Consider the following 18,638-nt stretch of genomic DNA (forward strand, 5'->3'; position numbering starts at 1 on the left):
ATGATTGGTCTCTATGATTTCACAATCACAAGCTGTCCTTCAGTAATATTATTCAAAAATGCGACATGAGCTTTCACTTGCACTCTGCTAACAGCCAGCACTACCTCACCGCCACCTTTCTGAAAGAATACATTGTTACTAAATCACTGTACTATTTATCAAACATCCAATGCTGGATGAGCAGATTTTCTCTCTAACTGAACATTGAGAAGACTAAGGCCAATGTTTATGATCTCTCTAAACCCTATTCACTAGTTTTTCACACAAACCTTGCCCTGAAAAGCTATTGTTTGTTAATGTTACGTTGGATGTTCAGATTTCAATTTCACATTATTAATAAGTTACAGAACTGTCAATAAGTTTCCCCATCTCAGCTTAACTTACTTATCTGTAGACCTGATCATTCCCACACACTCCTAATGGCATCCTACAACTGCAGCCTGCATTTCAACTCACATGAAGTCCTATTTACATTTCATCCTGTGCTCGCTTTACTACACTGGCTTCTGGTAAAACCAATTGCTTTTAAAATTCTCAGTCATTTCCAAACCCTTCCATCCCCATCTCTATAATCCTCTCCACAGCCCTTGTGCTTAAGCGTGCAGATTTTAATTGCTCCACCACTGGCAGCCATATCTTCAAGCCATAAGCTCTTGAACACCATCCCTAAATGCTTTCTGTCTTGTTTCCTTCTTTAAAGGCAGAATAAACCTAGAGTGTTGACCAAAATATTACCTAACAATTGTATATACAATCTGGTGTCATAACGATCTTCTGAAGTGCCTGTGGATATTTTATTTCATTAAAGACTTTATATAAAATGATTATTGTTGTATCCAAAAATGGGCTTTATACTAATACTATATTTTACCTGGTCATTCCAAAATCAGACACTTTCACCACATGTGAGTCACTCACCAAGCAGTTTCTGGCAGCCTAAAAAGACAAGCACAACATATTTTCTGAAAATATAAGATCTGGGTTTTCTAATTCTACTCTTTTCTGTCGAAATGTTTTCAAATACTTACATAGGCTGACATAACAATCATGGGCTGGGGAGTGGAACAAATTCCCATTCAAATATTTCAAATTTAATCAAAAATCACACTCAAGTTGTTTTATTGAGGATAAATGCCATTTTGGTAGATAGGCATGTGTTCTAAATTGCTACCTTGCAGAATTCAGCTCATTTGTGATATATAATACATCGGCATAGGACTTTCTCAATTATCTGAAAGTTCAACAGATATGCAAGAATCTGACAGGAAGAGGCAAATCCTAGCCCCATAACATTACAATTTATCATTTAAAGTCAGAACGATTCAAATGGATTTGCCGATATATTTACATTGTTTAAATTAGCTGGCATAAAAATAATATCAAAACAAATTCCAATCCCACATAATATTGTTTCTGCATGGAGTTATTTCCAAATTTTCTTTGAATAAATGCCTGAATTTATACTGTTAATGGAAAATGCCAATGCAAGTTTATCATTTTCAAGTTCTAGTTACAAATTCCTGCCACATGACAACTGCAGTTGGTCTTATGACCTTTCTTTAACCATAACCCTTACCATGTAGAATGTCAGGTAATTCACATTAGTTTATCCAGTGGGACTTTTATTCCTAGTAATCCTATCATTGCTCACCCAGATTAAATCTAGATTTAGTTGTAAACTACTTTTTTAAACTAGTCATGGGATGTGAGTGTCACTAATAAGTGACAGTATTTATCGCCCATCCCTAATTTCCATCAAGATGATAACAGTGAGCCACTTTGTACTGGTGCATCCACATTTTACATGCAGTCAGTAAGTTTCAGGACGTTGCCCAGCAACAGCAAAGGAATGGTGTTGTTGTTCCAAGTTACAATGCTGTGTTACTTGGAAGAAGAACTTGTTGGTCGTGGTGCTCATTCTGAACTGCTTTTGTTTATGCTTTTGGTGCTTGGAGTTGCAGCATGAGTAGCTATTACTTGAACATTGAGTGGCTGGCAAAATTTACTAACTGTGTAGTTCTGGAATTTAACTTCAAGTCTGAGGAGCAATGGCTGGCACAGATTTGAAGACAAGAAGAATGTAACTATCAGCATTTTCTTTCCTTGAAGAAGTTAATTTTCAAGCTAAAAAGATTTCCCCTTAGTGCAATATTTGATTTGTCATTTTTGTAAAAGGTCTTGAATCTGCTTGCCAACTTTCTTTTCATTTAGTCCTGTCAGGGTCTCCTTTATTGTGCTATAATTTGCTTTTCCCAGTCAAGTAGCATTAATCCATTACTTTAAAAAAAAGCATAATACTGCAGTTGCTGGAAATCTGGGATAGAAACAGCAAGTGTTGAAGAAACTCAGTGGGTCTGGTAGCACCTCTAGAGAGAGAAATGGAAATTAACATTTTGAGTCCAGTATGACTTCATCAAGACTTTTTTCTGTTATCCACTAATTATTTGTTTTTATACTTAGACTGAATTTTGTACTATGTTATAGTCAATGGTCTCAAATGTTTCCTTATTTTTTGAGCAGTCAACTTGTCCCATTTCATGACTTGACTTGGTTCTGGGTAATAAGTCATTCTTTGTTGGACCAGCAACATATTGGCCAAGAGAACAGTTCGGAACATTTCTCTTTTATAATTCAGTAGTCTACAAAATGCACATGCTTCACTACTGTATATTTCAATTCAAAGAGATTTTTTTTTTATCACTTCTGTATTTTAAACTCTTACACTAAGTCAGTGGGAGGATTTTATATCCCTACCCACTTAGTGCATGTTCAATAGGAGCGAGAGTAGGGGAATGAAGCTCATCAAGTGTAACAAATAGTAATCCATCACTTTCCAGTTTATCCCAACCTGGTCTCCTTAAATGGTTTTGGCTGGGGTCTGGAAAATAGGTGAGGAAGGTCCTGTTAGCTCACCCATTCTTAGTCTTACAGAGGACTTCAAGTGGTCAATTATTTACCTTTTAGAGACCTCAATCCACCACCTCCATAGTAATTTGCTGAGAATGAGAAAATGAAAACTGCCTAATGATGAGCGATTGAGTGACAAAGCCTGGAATTTGAAAGAATGAAATGTCATTGAATGAAACATAAAAACCTCTAAAGGGGTTTGACAGAATAGATGCTGAGAAACGTTCCCTCACTGGGAATGTCTCAGAATATGGGGCCAGCATTTAGGAGCGAGATAAAGAGAAAACTCTTTACTCAAAAAACAGTGCATCTTTAGAATCTTTATCCCAGAGAACTATGGATACTCAGTCATTTGTAAATTTAAGACCGAGATTGACAGATTTCTTTTAAAAAAGAAATTCTCTTAACCTTTAATTTAGAGAATTAAATGTTTTGGGAATATTATAGAAATGAGTTAAGATAGATGATCTTGTTGAATGACGGATCAGACTGCAGACTGCAGGGCCAAATGGCCAACTCTCAGCTCCTATTTCTTATGTTTTTCTCTCAGACTGTGGTTAGGAAGTAGAATTCACTACCATAGGAAGTGGTTGAGACAAAAGCTTAGATGCTTTCAAAAGGATGAGAGCATTTAAGAGAAAGAATTAAAAATATATGCTTAATGCTGAAATTAGGTATATAGAGTTGGACTATAGATGAGGTATAAAGTGAGTTATAGCCACCAGTGCAGTTCTGAAGATGTGTCACTGGACCCAAAATGTTGACTCTGTTTTTACTGCACAGATGCTGCCTGACCTGCTGAATTTCACCAGCTATTTCTGTTTTACTACAGTTTGATTGGACTAAATGGTCTGTTCCTACGTGTTTATTGTTTAAGTGATGGAACTCCATGCTGGAAATGGTTAGGAAATTTTGTTATATTGGATCCATGGAAACAGGCAATTCTGTCCCTTAATGTCAAACCTGACAACCTACATTGGAAAAGTAAATGTCACCTCTGGCTGATTTACCAACCATGGACTGAATAACATCAAGCTGACTGTTAGGGCCTAGATGCTGGTTTATAAGGGCTGTCGTATTAACAACATGGTGCATGGTTACAAAATACGGTGACTGACAGCTATCTGGAAGGGAAGCTCAATAGCCTTCACTTTTGCTGTTTGTGATTCTGAGTACCTCATGGAAGTACAAAATCACAAGTGTGATAATGCTCTAAAAGGCAATGCGCCCAAGTACTTCCTGCACTCTTCGAGGACAGGTGTTTAAGCTTGATCATCACACTCACAGAATGCAATAAAATGCACAACAATCCTCTGTATTGTGAAGCAACTGGAGCCAGATGACCAAGTAGGACACCCAAAGCTCCACTTGAAGGAGCTTTCAGTGTGGGATCCTTAAATACCAATTATCACATTCGAGAAACAATGAAATGGGTGATATCATTTGTGAGTCAGCGTGCATATGATGATCAGTACCCCAGCAGCTTGGCAACAGACACCAACTTTGAAAACAACAACATACATTAAGGGATCACCACTTCACACAGAATATTGTGATAGAACGTGTTTCTCACGGATTGGTCTCTTCAGCTATCTGCAAAGTGCACCATATGGAGCCAATATATCCCCAATGGGTTTATCTGTTGTATCTATTTACGTAGACTGAAGGATGCCATTGGGGCATGGAGGAGGGAGGGAATATTCTATGCAACATACAGTGAAAAACAAACCCAAAATAAAGAAGAAAAAGCAGGTAAATGTATGATCAATGCCATAACCAAGCATAGAAAACAAGTGCTGTTTACTTATGTCATATAATTTTATCCACTATCAGAAAGCCTAACTTTACATTAGACGTTCAAGGGCCAAACAACTCATTACATACATTTGCAATATGTAAGTAACTAAAGAAATTACCAGATCTCTGTGTATGAATCCACTTGCTTCCAAATATGACATGCCATCACATACGTCCTGGCACATGCTCAATAACATTTCATTGTTTAACTGCCCTCTTCTTTGTCGAAGATAGTTCAGCAGACAACCAAGTTCCAAAAATTCAGTCACTATATATATTGGTTTCTGCTGTGTGCAAACTCCATACAATTGCACTAATTTTGGATGAGATAATTTCCTATAGATAAATCAAGTATGTCAGTGAATATTTAATTCCTCAAAACACAGATCTTATATCACTATTCTGTTTATGGAACATGAAACTGAACTAAAACCAAAATTATAAATGTATTTGTAATGCCTGTAATTTAACTTGCCCTGTTTACTTCCCACTTACCCTCTCTTTTTTCTGCATACTTATTTCTACTCTTCCTGAAGATCTTTAGTTTTTGCTGGATATAGCTTAAAAGATTATCTTAAATGCCTCATCCAGCAAGCCTTCACTGTGAATGTTGGAAGATTATCCAGACACAAAAATATCACAACAGAATCATACGTTATTCTCATCTAGATCCACACACATACTCACAATAACAATCACGATCAAGAACAGGGGGCTAACATTAACATGATTTGGAGATGCCGGTGTTGGACTGGGGTGGACAAAGTTAAAAAATACACAACACCAGGTTATGGTCCAACAGGTTTAATTGGAGGCACTAGCTTTCGGAGTGCTGCTCCTTCATCAGGTGGTTGTGAAGTATAAGATCATAGGACCTATAGCAAAAATTTACAGTGTGATGTAACTGAAAATATATATTGAAAAAGACTTGGATTGTTTGTTAAGTCTCTCATCTTTTAGAATGAGCATGTTGGTTTCCATTCTCTCATATGTAAATCCCAGAACTTTCTTGAAGTTACATTCTCAAGTGAACTTTAACAATAGGTGCCATGTTGGCCCAGATAATGCATTGAAGGTGTGAGGTGCCCTGTGTGAGGCTGCCTGTGCCCCAATGTTCAGACTGATTCTCATTTAAAAAAGGGATTTAAAGAATCTTACATGGATTCATGCAGTTTTTGAGCAAACTAAATTATTATTCTACAAGTACAAATTCATCCCACAAATTTGTGTGTGCGTGCGCGTGTGCACGCAGGAATGAACTTGTACTTGATGAAGAGCTTATGCTCAAAACAATGATTCCTGAAGAGCTTATGCTTGAAACGTCAATTCTCCTGCTCCTTAAACAGCAGCCTGACTGGCATTACATTCTTTGACTCTGATTAATCTAACTGCATATTCTAATTCCACTTTGCAGCACCTAGTCCATAACCTTAAAGGCTAGTTCTTCAAATATACATCCAGATTCTTTAGATAAATTGTAGCTTTCTGACTGAATTAACAAACCCAGCAGTGAATTCCAGACATCCATCATCCTCTGGATGAATACGATTTTCCTTCTATTGCCTCTAATCCTTCTACTAATATTGTTAAATCCATGGAAACATGTGATTAGAATTTAGAATTTTAATCTGTTACCCAACAACTTAATGAACCACAAAGTGTATCAGAAATCTAAAATTAATGCACACTCACATCATGATTTTAGCTTCTTCTATGAAATCCTCTTCATACATTGCACCTTCACGAATTGCTTTAATTGCTACTTTGTGTTGAGCCCGCCACTTTCCTAAACGTACCACTCCAAACTGTCCACTTCCCAGCTCTTTCATAAACGTTAGCTCAGACGGATTTATTTCCCATTTATCTGTGTAAAATAATTAAGCAACTGTGTTCAACTACGTAAAGGCAACAGAAACTCCCAAAGCTATAAGAGAAATTCAACTGCTTAAAATTATTTGCAACTGTATAACACAAATTTTGCCAATGTTAGTCACTTAGTCATAAAGTACAAACACTATTGAAAAACTGATTGTTATAACAATGCACTAAACATAGAAGATATGTGAGCAATTGAAAAAATATATAATTGGGTCGTATACTTTTGTTACAGACATCAGCTGGCATCCAGACTCAAAATTGAGCAATATTGTGGTAACAAAAGCAAAGTATTAAACAACATACTTCAAGGTAAGAGAAAACATTTTGATGGAATTTTTCTGAGTGGAAAATCAACAATTCCGGTTCTCCAACAAATATTACAAACATTGGCATTAAAAGAAAGTTTATTAAAGAAAGTTTATTAAAGAAGTAAATCAGAAGGTAGCAGCATGCAACTTAATCAATAGCATCTAGCAATAGCTCGAAAGATATGAATGTTTGCACTGTTATTTGCTGAATTGGATCAGATGAACTGCAAACATTTAACTTAAAGCTTCAATTGACTGAAAAAATAATATAGCATTCGTCATAGGTTGGTACATTTGACAGTTTAAAAAAAAATCTAGCAGTTTCTGAACTAATGTAAAATCAGGCAGTTACATTACCATAGCTAAAGCCAGCAGTTGTAGGTGCAGATCGTCCTTTACGGCCCACTGGATATCGTAACCGTGTGACAAGACCTAAAACAATACCTCCAGGTATTAATCAAGGTAATATTTTGACATTTGTTCATTTTCTTTTATGTGGTGCACTAGAATTGACAGCTGAAATTTACATACACAACAGACCCAACACCTTTTGCTGAACCTTGGATACCTGAGATCACCATCTTTTGCTTTTGTAGCTGGCATACTTCCAGGAGTGATCACATTTTGGAACAGTGCTCCAGCATTCATTTTTCATCCACAAACCAGACTCCATAATGTTTGATTTGTCCCCACCACCACAAGCCTTTAATTTCCAATTTTACAACTAATGTACTTAACTAAACTTAACACAGTAAAGTACAAAGCATACTTTATCAACTCTCTGCTCTTGTACTCTGCGCATCTAATTATAAAACTAAAAATACTAAGGGGTGGTAAGGGGTACTACTAACGTATAATACGAGAAGGTGGTATGCATATGAGCTGCCAGCAGAAGTGGTTGAGGTGGGTACATTAACAACATTTAAAAGGCTTTTGGACAAATACATGGATAGGAAAGGTTTAGAAGGATATGGGCCAAGTGCAGGGAAATGGGGCGAGTGTGGATGGACATTTTGATCGACATGGACCAGTTTGGGCCAAAGGGCTTGTCTCCATGCTGTAGGACTCTATGACTCTGTTTTTTTTTATAGAATTATCGAAAGGTTACAGCACAGAAGGTGGCCATTAGGCCCATCAAGTCCATGCTGGAACTCTGTGGGAGCAATTTAGTCTTAAACATTACCTTTTGACTATAGCCCCACAATTATCATCTATTCAGATGTTTATCTAGCTCCCTATGAAATCCGTGCTTGGATGTGTTGCCATCACTCCCTGAATAATAAAATTATTATGGTGCAACAAGGAGCTGTTCAGCCCATTATGTCTGCACTGGCTCTCTGAATAAGCATTATGACTCAGTAGCACTCTGCTGCTTTCCTGAATATTGTTTCTAGTTAAATGATCATCTGACACTCTCTTGAAAGAATACTGCAATGTCTCAATTGTACTTGCCTCCAATACATTTCCAGGCATGCATTCCAGACCCTAACTACTCATTATGTTAAAAAAAATCTTGTCTCACGTAAAATGTGTTTTTTGTTTGCAAATTAAATTGTATCTGTGCCCTCAATCATTCTTGATCCTTTTATGAGAAGAAATTGGTACCACAGTGGCTCAGTGGTCAGCATTGCTACTTCACAGCACCAAGAATCCAGGTTCAATTCCCGGCTCAGAGACTGTGTGCACGTTCACCCAGTGTCTGTGTGGGTTTCCTCCAATTTCCTCCCACAGTCCAAAGATGTGCAGGCTAGGTGAATTGGCCAAGCTAAATTGCACATAGCGTTCAGGGATGTATAGGCTAGGTACATTAGTAAGTGGAAATATAGAGCAATGGGGTATGGATAATGGGTCTGGGTAGGATACACTTCGGAGAGTCAGTGTGGACTTGGACTTGTTGGGCCAAATGGCCTGTTTCCACATTATAGGGGTTCTATAATTCTATTCTGTCCTATTCCCTCACAATTTTGAAAACTTCTATTACATCTCTTTTCAGCCTGCTCCTCTCCAAAAACAGTCCCAGCTTCTCCAGTTGATCCATATAACTGAAGCTTTTGATCCCAGAAACCATTTCTATTAACCTTTTCTGCATGACTTTCAGTGTATTCACATCCACTTAACACATGGCACCTAGAACTGAACAGTGTTCTTCAGCTGAGGTCAAAGTGACATCTTAAACATGCCCCATATTCTAGCCCCTATGGTATAAAGCCTGGAATACTGTATGCTTTACTAGTTACTTGCTTTACCTGTCCTTACATCTTTTATGACTTATGCACAAAGACATTCAAGTTTTTCTGCTCTTGCACACCCTTTACAGTGGGGACTCTTATTTTATACTATATTTTCATTTTGTTCTACCAAATGCATTATCTTGCACTGCTCCCCATTGATCTTCATTTGTTACTGCTTCCTCGACCTACATGCCAAAGTGTTTTGTAATTTTACATCATTCTCCTCACAGATTACAAAGTTACCAAGTTCATATCATGTGCAAACTTGAAAAATTGTCCCCTGCACATGAAGAATTAGATCATTAAGATACATTAGAAAAATGAACTCCTCAGGTCATCTACCACAAACCTTTCTACAGTCTGAAAAGTATCCAGCAACCATCACTTTATTTCCTATCTCTCAGCTAGTTTTTTGTTTAATCCATGTTTTTATTCAACGAGTAATAACTTTTCGCACAGATCTGTTGTGTGACCCTCAACAACTCCATTATCTCTTCAAAAAACTCCAGCAAATTTGTTTAAGACAATTTTCCCTTATGAAATCTGTGCTGCTGTTGCCAACTCACCCAAGGTTTTCTGTATGAATATTCAATTCTACCCCAAGTTATTGTTTTGAGAAGTTACTCCTGAAGTTAAACAGATTGGGCCAATTCCAACCATTTTTGAATAAGGGTGTAACATGTGCAAATCTCCATTCCTCTGGTGTTACCCCAAAATCCAGGGAAAATGGAAAGATCGCCAGTCCTGCTGCAGGTTCCACTGCACTTCCTTCAATTTACTTACTTCCACCTCATTTACTTCTGTAACTACCAACATTAAGTATCAATAGCCTATCCAATACCAGCTCTTCATCAATTATGCGAGACTCAAGTTTCCTCCTCTATTATAGCCTGGGCAGCTTCCCCTTCCTTAGTAAAGGTGAATTCAAAATATTAATTTAACACCTCATTCATTCCCCTTCCACCTGTGTAAATCCCTCTTCTTGACCCTAATTATAAAGGACCCTCTATTATAAAAGATGAAATTACTGCACATCTGGATAGTAGTAACAGGATAGGACAGAGTCAGCATGGATTTATGAAGGGGAAATCATGCTTGACTAATCTTCTTGAATTTTTTGAGGATGTAACTCTGAAGTTGGACGAGGGAAATCCAGTAGATGTAGTGTACCTGGACTTTCAGAAAGCTTTTGATAAAGTCCCACACAGGAGGTTAGTGAGTAAAATTAGGGCGCATGGTATTGGGGGCAAAGTACTAACTTGGATTAAAAATTGGTTGGCTGATAGGAAACAAAGGGTAGTGATAAACGGTTCCATTTTGGAATGGCAGGCAGTGACCAGTGGGGTACCGCAGGGATCCGTGCTGACACCGCAGCTTTTTACAATATATGTTAATGATATAGAAAATGGTATCAGCAATAACATTAGCAAATTTGTTGATGATACAAAGCTGGGTGGCAGGGTGAAATGTGATGAGGATGTTAGGAGATTACAGGGTGACCTGGACAAGTTAGGTGAGTGGGCAGATGCATGGCAGATGCAGTTTAATGTGGATAAATGTATGGTTATCAACTTTGGTGGCAAGAACAGGAAGGCAGACTACTATCTCAATGGAATCAATTTATGTAAAGGGGCAGTACAGAGAGATCTGGGTGTTCTTGTACACCAGTCAATGAAGGCAAGCATGCAGGTATAGCAGGTAGTGAAGAAGACTAATAGCATGCTGGCCTTCATAACAAGAGGAATTGAGTATAGAAGCAAAGAGGTGCTTCTGCAGTTGTACAGGGCCCTGGTGAGACCACACCTGGAGAACTGTGTGCAGTTCTGGTCTCCAAATGTGAGAAGACATTTTGGCTATTGAGGGAGTGCAGCGTAGATTCACGAGGTCAATTCCTGGAGTGGCAGGATTACCTTACACTGAAGCGACTGGGCTTGTGTACCCTTGAGTTTCGAAGACTGAGAGGGGATCTGATTGAGACGTATAAGATTATGAAAGGATTGGACACTCTGGCAGTAGGAACATATTTCCACTGATGGGTGAATGCCGAACCAGAGGACACAGCTTAAAAATACGGGGTAGACCATTTAGGACAGAGATGAGGAGAAACATCTTCACCCAGAGAGTGGTGGCTGTGTGGAATGCTCTGCCCCAGAGGGCAGTGGAGGCCCACTCTCTGGATTCATTTAAAAAAAGAGTTGGATAGAGCTCTCAAAGATAGTGGAATCAAGGGTTATGGAGATAAGGCAGGAACAGGATGCTGATTAGGAATGATCAGCCATGATTATATTGAATGGCGGTGCAGGCTCGAAGGGCTGAATGGCCTACTCCTGCACCTATTGTCTATTGTCTAATTCTCATTTAAACACCCTTTCATTGTTTGCATGCCTGTAGAAGATTTTGGATTTCCACTTTATATGCTTGCTGTCAGTTTCTTTTCATAATTCATTTTTACTACTCTTATTTGATTTCTCACCTCCTTTTCTGACTGGTCCATATTCAGCTTGGATCTCAACTGTATTTTCTACTTGACACATGCCATTAGCACACACTTTCTCCTTTTTATCTTATTTGGATGGGTATATGAATAGGAAGGGTTTGGAGGGATATGGGCTGGGTGCTGGCAGGTGGGACTAGATCGGGTTGGGATATCTGGTTGGCATGACGGATTGGACCGAAGGGTCTGTTTCCATGCTGTACATCTCTATGACTCTACATTCTCTTTCATTCAGGGAGCTCTGGGTTTTGTTTGCCCATTTTCGTTTTTTAACTTTTGAGACAATAAACGTCAATTGTGTCTGAACCATATCTTCCTTGAAGGTAACCAAACTGTTCAATTACAGTTTCCTCCTGTCAAACTTTAATTCCAATTTACCCGGCTGAGGTCCAAATGAAGTTGGCTATCTACCAGTTAATTATCGTGAATCTGGATTGCCTTTTGTCCTTTTGAGGTTTGATCTGATTTAATTTATTATTGTCACGTGTACTGAGATACGGTGAAAAGTATTGTTTTACATGCTAACCAAATAAATCATACCTTACGTTAGTACATCCAGGTAACAGAACAGAATGCAGAATATCGTATTACAGCTACAGGGAACATGCGGAGAAAGACCAACTCTAATATATTAGGGGTCAATTCAGGGGGTGGGGGGGGGGGTTTCTTAAATATGTTGGTGTATGTTTTTGAACTTGGCATCTTCTGCTCGATGGAAGAGGGTGGAAGAGAGTATAACCGGGATGGGAGAGTCTTTGATTATGTTAGCTGCTTTCCCAAGGCACCAAGTATAGACGGAGTCAATGGACGAAAGACTGGTTTCCATGACGAACCAGGCTGTGTTCACAACTCTCTGTAATTTCTTGCAGTCTTGGGCAGAATGGTTGCTACATCAAGTTGTGATGGATTTGGATAGAATCCTTTCTAAAGTGCATCTATAAACATTGGTCAGAGTCATTATGGACATGCCGAATTTCCTTAGCCTTCGGAGAAAGTAGAGGCATAGCATCAATATGAGTGGACTAGGATAGATTGCTGGTGATATTCACACCTAGGAACTTGAAACTCTCAACCACATCCACCTCAGCACCATTGACAGGGGTAGTATCCTCCGCTCCGCTTCGTGAAGTCAATAACCAGCTCTTTTGTTTGGCTGACATTGAGAGAGAGATTGTTGTCTTTACACCATGCCACTCAGCTGCCTATCTCTTTCCTATACTCTGTCTTATGGTTGTTTGAGATCCAACCTACTATTGTGGTATCATCAGCAAAGTTGCAAATGGAGTTAGAGCTGTTGATAGTGTATAAGGAGTGTAATAAGGGGCTGAGTACACAGCCTTGCAGGGCACCAATGTTGAGGATTATTGGGGAGGAGATGTCGTCACCTGTCCTTACTCATTGCGGTCTACAGATTAGGAAGTTGAGGATCCAGTTGCTCAATGGTGACCAGAGTCAGAAGACTCAAGTTTGGAGATGAGAGTGTTGTAATTGTGGTGTTGAAGGCTGAACTAAAATCAATAAATAGTCACAACCACATGCTAAAGCCTGCTCGGTTTGCTTTGCTAATCTCTTGGAATCTGCATTCACTTTTTTTTTCTCTGTGAATCAACTTCCTCAGCGGGATTCCAAGCATATTTCTTTCTGGCTATATCTACTTCATTTGCATGTTCAGGAAGTTATGAATTTGCTCTTTCAAATGCTCTTGTTCCTTCAATCCCTCAGGCATCCTGTTGATTGTCTGCTACAATATCTTTCATTGACTACATCACAGAATTGTTACAGAACAGGAGGACAACATTCGACCAACATCTTGTCTGCACAGAGTACTCAAATAAGTACCTCAACCTAGGGTCAATCTCCTGCTTTTGCCTCACTTGCATTTTTCTATCCAAGTAATCATCAATGCTCTCTTGATAGTCTCAATTTGAATGAGCTTCCATCATTCTTCCAGGCAGTGTATTCCATACTGTAACTCCTCACTGAGTGAAAAAGTACTTTCTCCATATTACCCTTGCTTCTTTTGCATATCACTTTAAATAAAGAACAACCTGAGCCAAAAACAAACCACATACTCTTCATGTCTTCCCCATGAATTGTTTCCACCACAATTCTTTACTACGAATTGCGTACTGCAATCCATTTGAGAGAAAACTAGCTAACATTTCAGGGCAGTGATCTTTCATCAAAACAGAGAGATCTGCTGAGTATTTCCACATTGTCCTGCTTTAATTTCAGATTTCCAGCATCTGTAATATCTTGCTTTTGTATTCCTATTACTTGCTTTTTTTTCTCTCCAAAATTCCTTCCTTCTTGGCATTTAAATTTCATCTTACTTCTCCACATCTTTCACAGCCTCTGAAAAACTCTAACTTTTGTGATTTCAGTCAATTTCAATATAATGTTCCTTTTATTAAAGTACAAACCACCAGTCATTCCAAACCTGTAGTCCTTGTGCACCCCTGGAATTACACCTGGACATACTTGTGGAGAAATTGTGTAGCAGCAGATCCTCTTACATCTGCTTGCACTCTCTTCCCTGTACTTGCTTCACTTCCACAGAATGCTCCCTCACTCATGTGCATTCTCTGTACAGTGCACAATTTCTTAGTAAAATAAATAAAATGAAGACCTCACGATCGCACAATGGGGATTTGACATACAAGTATTTTCCAAAAAACATGGGTGGCACTGTAGTGCCATTTAAATAACTGATAACTCCATCTGTGGCTTTGCTTGGGCTGTAATACAACAGTGTAGAGTCACTGGCTGTTTTGCCCTCCAGATTTCATTAATGATGTGTGAAAGGGTTTATAAATTGCCTTAAATCAGTGTTTCCAGTGCTTAACCACATTATCAACAAGATCTATTCCTTATGGTTACCACATAGGATGCCATTCAGCCTTTAATTCATATAACGGTTCCCTGAAGAAGCAATGTACCTCATACACTCTTCTGCAGCTGTTCAAAATTTTCCTTATCAGCCAACGATCCAATTTCCTTTTGAAAGCATCAATTAGCTCTGCCTCCAGCACATTCTGAGGAAGTACATTCCAGAACTTAATCATACGCTGTGTGAAAATGTTTTTCCTTGTGCTGCTTTTCCTTCCAATTACATTGAATTTGTGCTATTTAATTCTCAATTCTTCCACCAACGATGACACAGTTTCTCCCTTTACATGCTGTAGAGACCCACTATTTTGAGTACCTCTCTCAAATCTAATTTCAACATTTTCTTCTTCAAGAAGAACAGTCCTAACTTCGCTAGTCTTGCTACGTAACTGAAGTTCTCATCCCTGGTACAATTGCTGTGAAACTTTTCTGCACCTTCGCATGTTAAAGCTTTCACATCTTTCAAAAAATAAGAGTACCTGGAATAGTAAACAATATTCCAGTTGAGACAGTACCAGCTTTTTTAAAAAAAACCAGCTTTTTCAGGATTAATATAATTTCTTTACTTTTGTACTCTATGCCACATTGATAAAAATTGGATGCTGTAAACTTTATCGAACACACTGTCGACATCTCCTGCCACTTTCAATGATTTATGCACATACATAGGTCCTACATCACTTTAGCATTATAGCCTTTATTTTACATTTTCTGTGTGTTCTTTGAAGCACAGCACATTTCTCTGCATTAAATTTCATCTGCCACTGGCAGATACCACTGGTTGGTAGAAATGAGCCAACCTACGTCATCTTAAAGTTCAACATAATGTTTTTCATGGTTCACAATATTTCTGATTTTTGTATCATCCACAAATTTTGAAATTATTCCCCATGCATCATGGTTTAGGCCACTCATACATTAGAAAGTTGGGATCCTAATACAAATTCCTGAGGAACCATGACAAATCTTTTTCCAGTACAAAAGCAATTGTTCATAACTACTGTTTCCTGTTACTCAAATTATTTCATTTTAATGATGCTAATATTCAAGATACAATTCAATAATGATAAACCTGTTAAATTGTCACCAACAAAATGTATTTTATTTCATTACCTGCTGCATTATGCTGATGGTACTCAATCAATTCAGGAATATTGTTAAATAAATGCTTTTCTGCCAAGTAGTACTGTCTGACAGGTCCCTGGGTTAGCTTTATATGGTAATGTCGAGTTGATCCACTGCCATCTCTGGAAATGAAATACACATTGTTAAAGTTTTAACAATAACATTTCTTTTTAAATCATTAGCAAATAGACTTGCGAACACTGGATTTAGACAACTCAATAGACAGCAATGGGAACTATGTGTTATATTGGCCGCTAAGCTAATCTCATCCCACTTTGACCTAAAAAAACCCTTGCACTTATCAAGAATTCTGTCTCGAAGATACAAAATATGGATTAATTTTAGAGTGCCAGTCAGGAGCAGTAGCTAGGCTCCCAAAGCATGTACAAACAGTGATGCAAAGAGGGTGAGAGTCGAAAAAAGTGGCAGTGGAAAAGCACAGCAGGTCAAGCAGCATCCAAGGAGCAGGAGAGTCAACGTTTCATGCATAAGTCCTTCAGCACAAATGCCCGATGAAAACTTATGCCTGAAATGTCAACTCTCCTGCTCCATGGATGCTGCCTGATCTGCTGTGCTTTTCCAGTGCACCCTTTTTGACTCTGACTCTCAAGCATCTACAGTCCTCACTTTCTCCCAGTGATGCAGGGTGATTTGATTAAGAAACGGGAGACACACAATCACTGCGCAAGGTAACTTAATTAAGAAATAGGGAAGTCTACTGTCAGTGGTTCACTACTGTAAACTTTTAGGCAGAATACACACAGCTGTAACCCACTCCTTTGCTGTTATGATTTTACTATCCAAATCTAAAATAGGATAATTGAAGTCTCTCATTGTCAATGCACTGGAGCTACTGAATCTTTCTGCAAATGTACTCCATCACCTTCTATGTACATCATTTTTGTAACATACTAATTCCCATTATTATTTCTAATCAAATAGACTTCAACTATCTCATCCCTTTCCAGTATTAGAACATGTTCTTTGATCAGTATTGCTTTCTCTCCACATTGTCTAACTTTCTTGAACCACCTTATCGCTGAAATATTAAATTCTAGTCTGGCCCATATTGTATCAAATCTCTTGTTATTGCCACTCTAACAGTCCCATGTGGCAACTTACACCTCAGCTCACCAATCTTCATTTAACCATGGTGATTTAAATCCTTAATAGAGGTTCATTCAGAGTAGGAAAATTCCTGATCCAATGTGGAATATTGAACAAAATGTTCCCAAAACTAATGAAGGATCAACTTAAAAGCTTAACAAAACATCTTTTGAAATGTTGATTGGCCTGCTCTCTATTTCAAACACCTTAATTGATTCTTTACATGGATCTAAAAAGTTTCATCATGCATCTTGAAAATAAATATTTAGCTTCCAAACTTCCGGATAACACTGGTTATTAACCAGCTATTAAAGTAACTTTTTTATTTGCCAATGAATGCAGAGTTTTCTTGACGTAAATTGGTGGTGTGAGGAGACCGAGGTTCAAGTCCCATCTGCTGCAGAGTTGTGCAATAAAATCTCTGACCAGGTTGATTTGAATGCTGACTATTTGTTAGAAAAAGATGTTATATTGCCATCTACTGGTTCAGAAAGTTAACAGCAAATATACTGCACCTCCCAAAGAAAGATGCCTTAACTACAACTTTTCCTTAAAAGAACTCAACCTCATTATTTAGCCAACTCTTAAAAATGTTATTACATAGCATCCCTACAGTGTGGAAGCAGGCTACTCAGCCCATCAAGCCCACACCAACTCTCTGAACAGCATCCCAGCCACACCGTCCCTATAACCCTGCAGATCCCATGGCCAATCCACCAAAATCACACATTGATTAGATTAGATTACTTACAGTGGAAATAGGCCCTTCAGCCCAACAAGTCCACACCAACCCTCCGAACAGCAACCCACCCAAACCCATTCCCCTACATTTACCTCTTCACCTAACACTACGGGCAATTTAGCATGGCCAATTCACCTAACCTGCACATCTTTGGACTGTGTGAGGAAACCGGGGCACCCGGAGGAAAACCCATGCAGACACGGGGAGAATGTGCAAACTCCACACAGTTGCCTGAGGCAGGAATTGAACCCGGGTCTCAGGCGCTGTGAGGCAGCAGTGCTAACCACTGTGCCACCGTGCCGCCCTTGGACTCCACAGGCAATTTAGTGTGCCTAGCCCACCTAATCTGCACACAGAGTCATCATAGAATCATAGAGTCCCCATTATGTGGAAACAAGCCATTCGGTCCAACAAGTCCACACCCACCCTGACAAATCCCCTTAGCCTATCCCTGTAACCCTATACTCCAGTGGGTACTGCACCTAACCTATACATTCCTGAACATTATGGGCTAACTTAGCATAGCCAATCCACCTAACCTGCACATCTTTGGACTGTGGGATGCGGTGTTACCAGGGCTCAACTAATGTTGGGAAATGGACCTGGATTCCCAAGATGCCTTTGAAATTCAGCTTTAAAGGTGAACTCTGCATTCTGGCTGCAAGCAATTTGTATTCAGTTTTCAGAACAGACAGGCAGGAAACAACTAGAAAGTTTTCAACAGCTACATTTGAGGTGTTGTTGGAGGTGGAGGTCAGGAAAGCAGGCTTTGTCCTGCCACAGAAAGACAGGTAGATCTTAAGACAAGCCATTCATCTGAAGTAAAGAGATTTGCTGAGCAGGTCAGCGCCAAGAGATCACTCAACAGACAATGTTCACATAAAACGGAGTAAGACCTTGGATAGTGCATATGCAACTGTGCAATAAAATTTAAAGGTGTCATGGACAGCTAAACAAAACTGGTTGCACAAAACAAAGGCATTGTAAAGACAGCATTGCTCACAGTCCTGGCTGCCATGACACAAGAAGCTTAATGACCTGCAAGGAGTTACTGAAGAAAGGCTCCAAACACAATTCTGGTTTATTCTTTATTTAACACTGCATTGCCTGCAATCACAGCACATAATCCTTTCCCACCAGATTTCCTCCTGTAATTGCAG

General features: G+C 38.9%; 1 protein-coding gene across 7 annotated transcripts in view; it reads right to left on the reverse strand.

Moving 5' to 3' along the window:
* tec (tec protein tyrosine kinase) overlaps positions 1 to 18,638 on the reverse strand; it is a 151,808-nt gene that overhangs the window by 22,568 nt on the left and 110,602 nt on the right. For all 7 annotated transcript variants that reach the window (XM_087987933.1, XM_043691438.2, XM_043691420.2 and 4 more), the window contains 5 exons: positions 15,618 to 15,751; positions 7,248 to 7,322; positions 6,397 to 6,568; positions 4,824 to 5,040; positions 872 to 936 (listed from right to left, as the gene is read on the reverse strand). In XM_087987933.1, the coding sequence (XP_087844059.1) occupies positions 872 to 936; positions 4,824 to 5,040; positions 6,397 to 6,568; positions 7,248 to 7,322; positions 15,618 to 15,751 (663 nt within the window). The remainder of the gene's footprint in view (positions 1 to 871; positions 937 to 4,823; positions 5,041 to 6,396; positions 6,569 to 7,247; positions 7,323 to 15,617; positions 15,752 to 18,638) is intronic.

This window comes from Chiloscyllium plagiosum, unplaced genomic scaffold, assembly GCF_037043375.1.
Source record: "Chiloscyllium plagiosum isolate Xiang-an unplaced genomic scaffold, Cpla_swu_hap1 HiC_scaffold_1, whole genome shotgun sequence".
Classification (NCBI taxonomy): Eukaryota; Metazoa; Chordata; class Chondrichthyes; order Orectolobiformes; family Hemiscylliidae; genus Chiloscyllium; species Chiloscyllium plagiosum.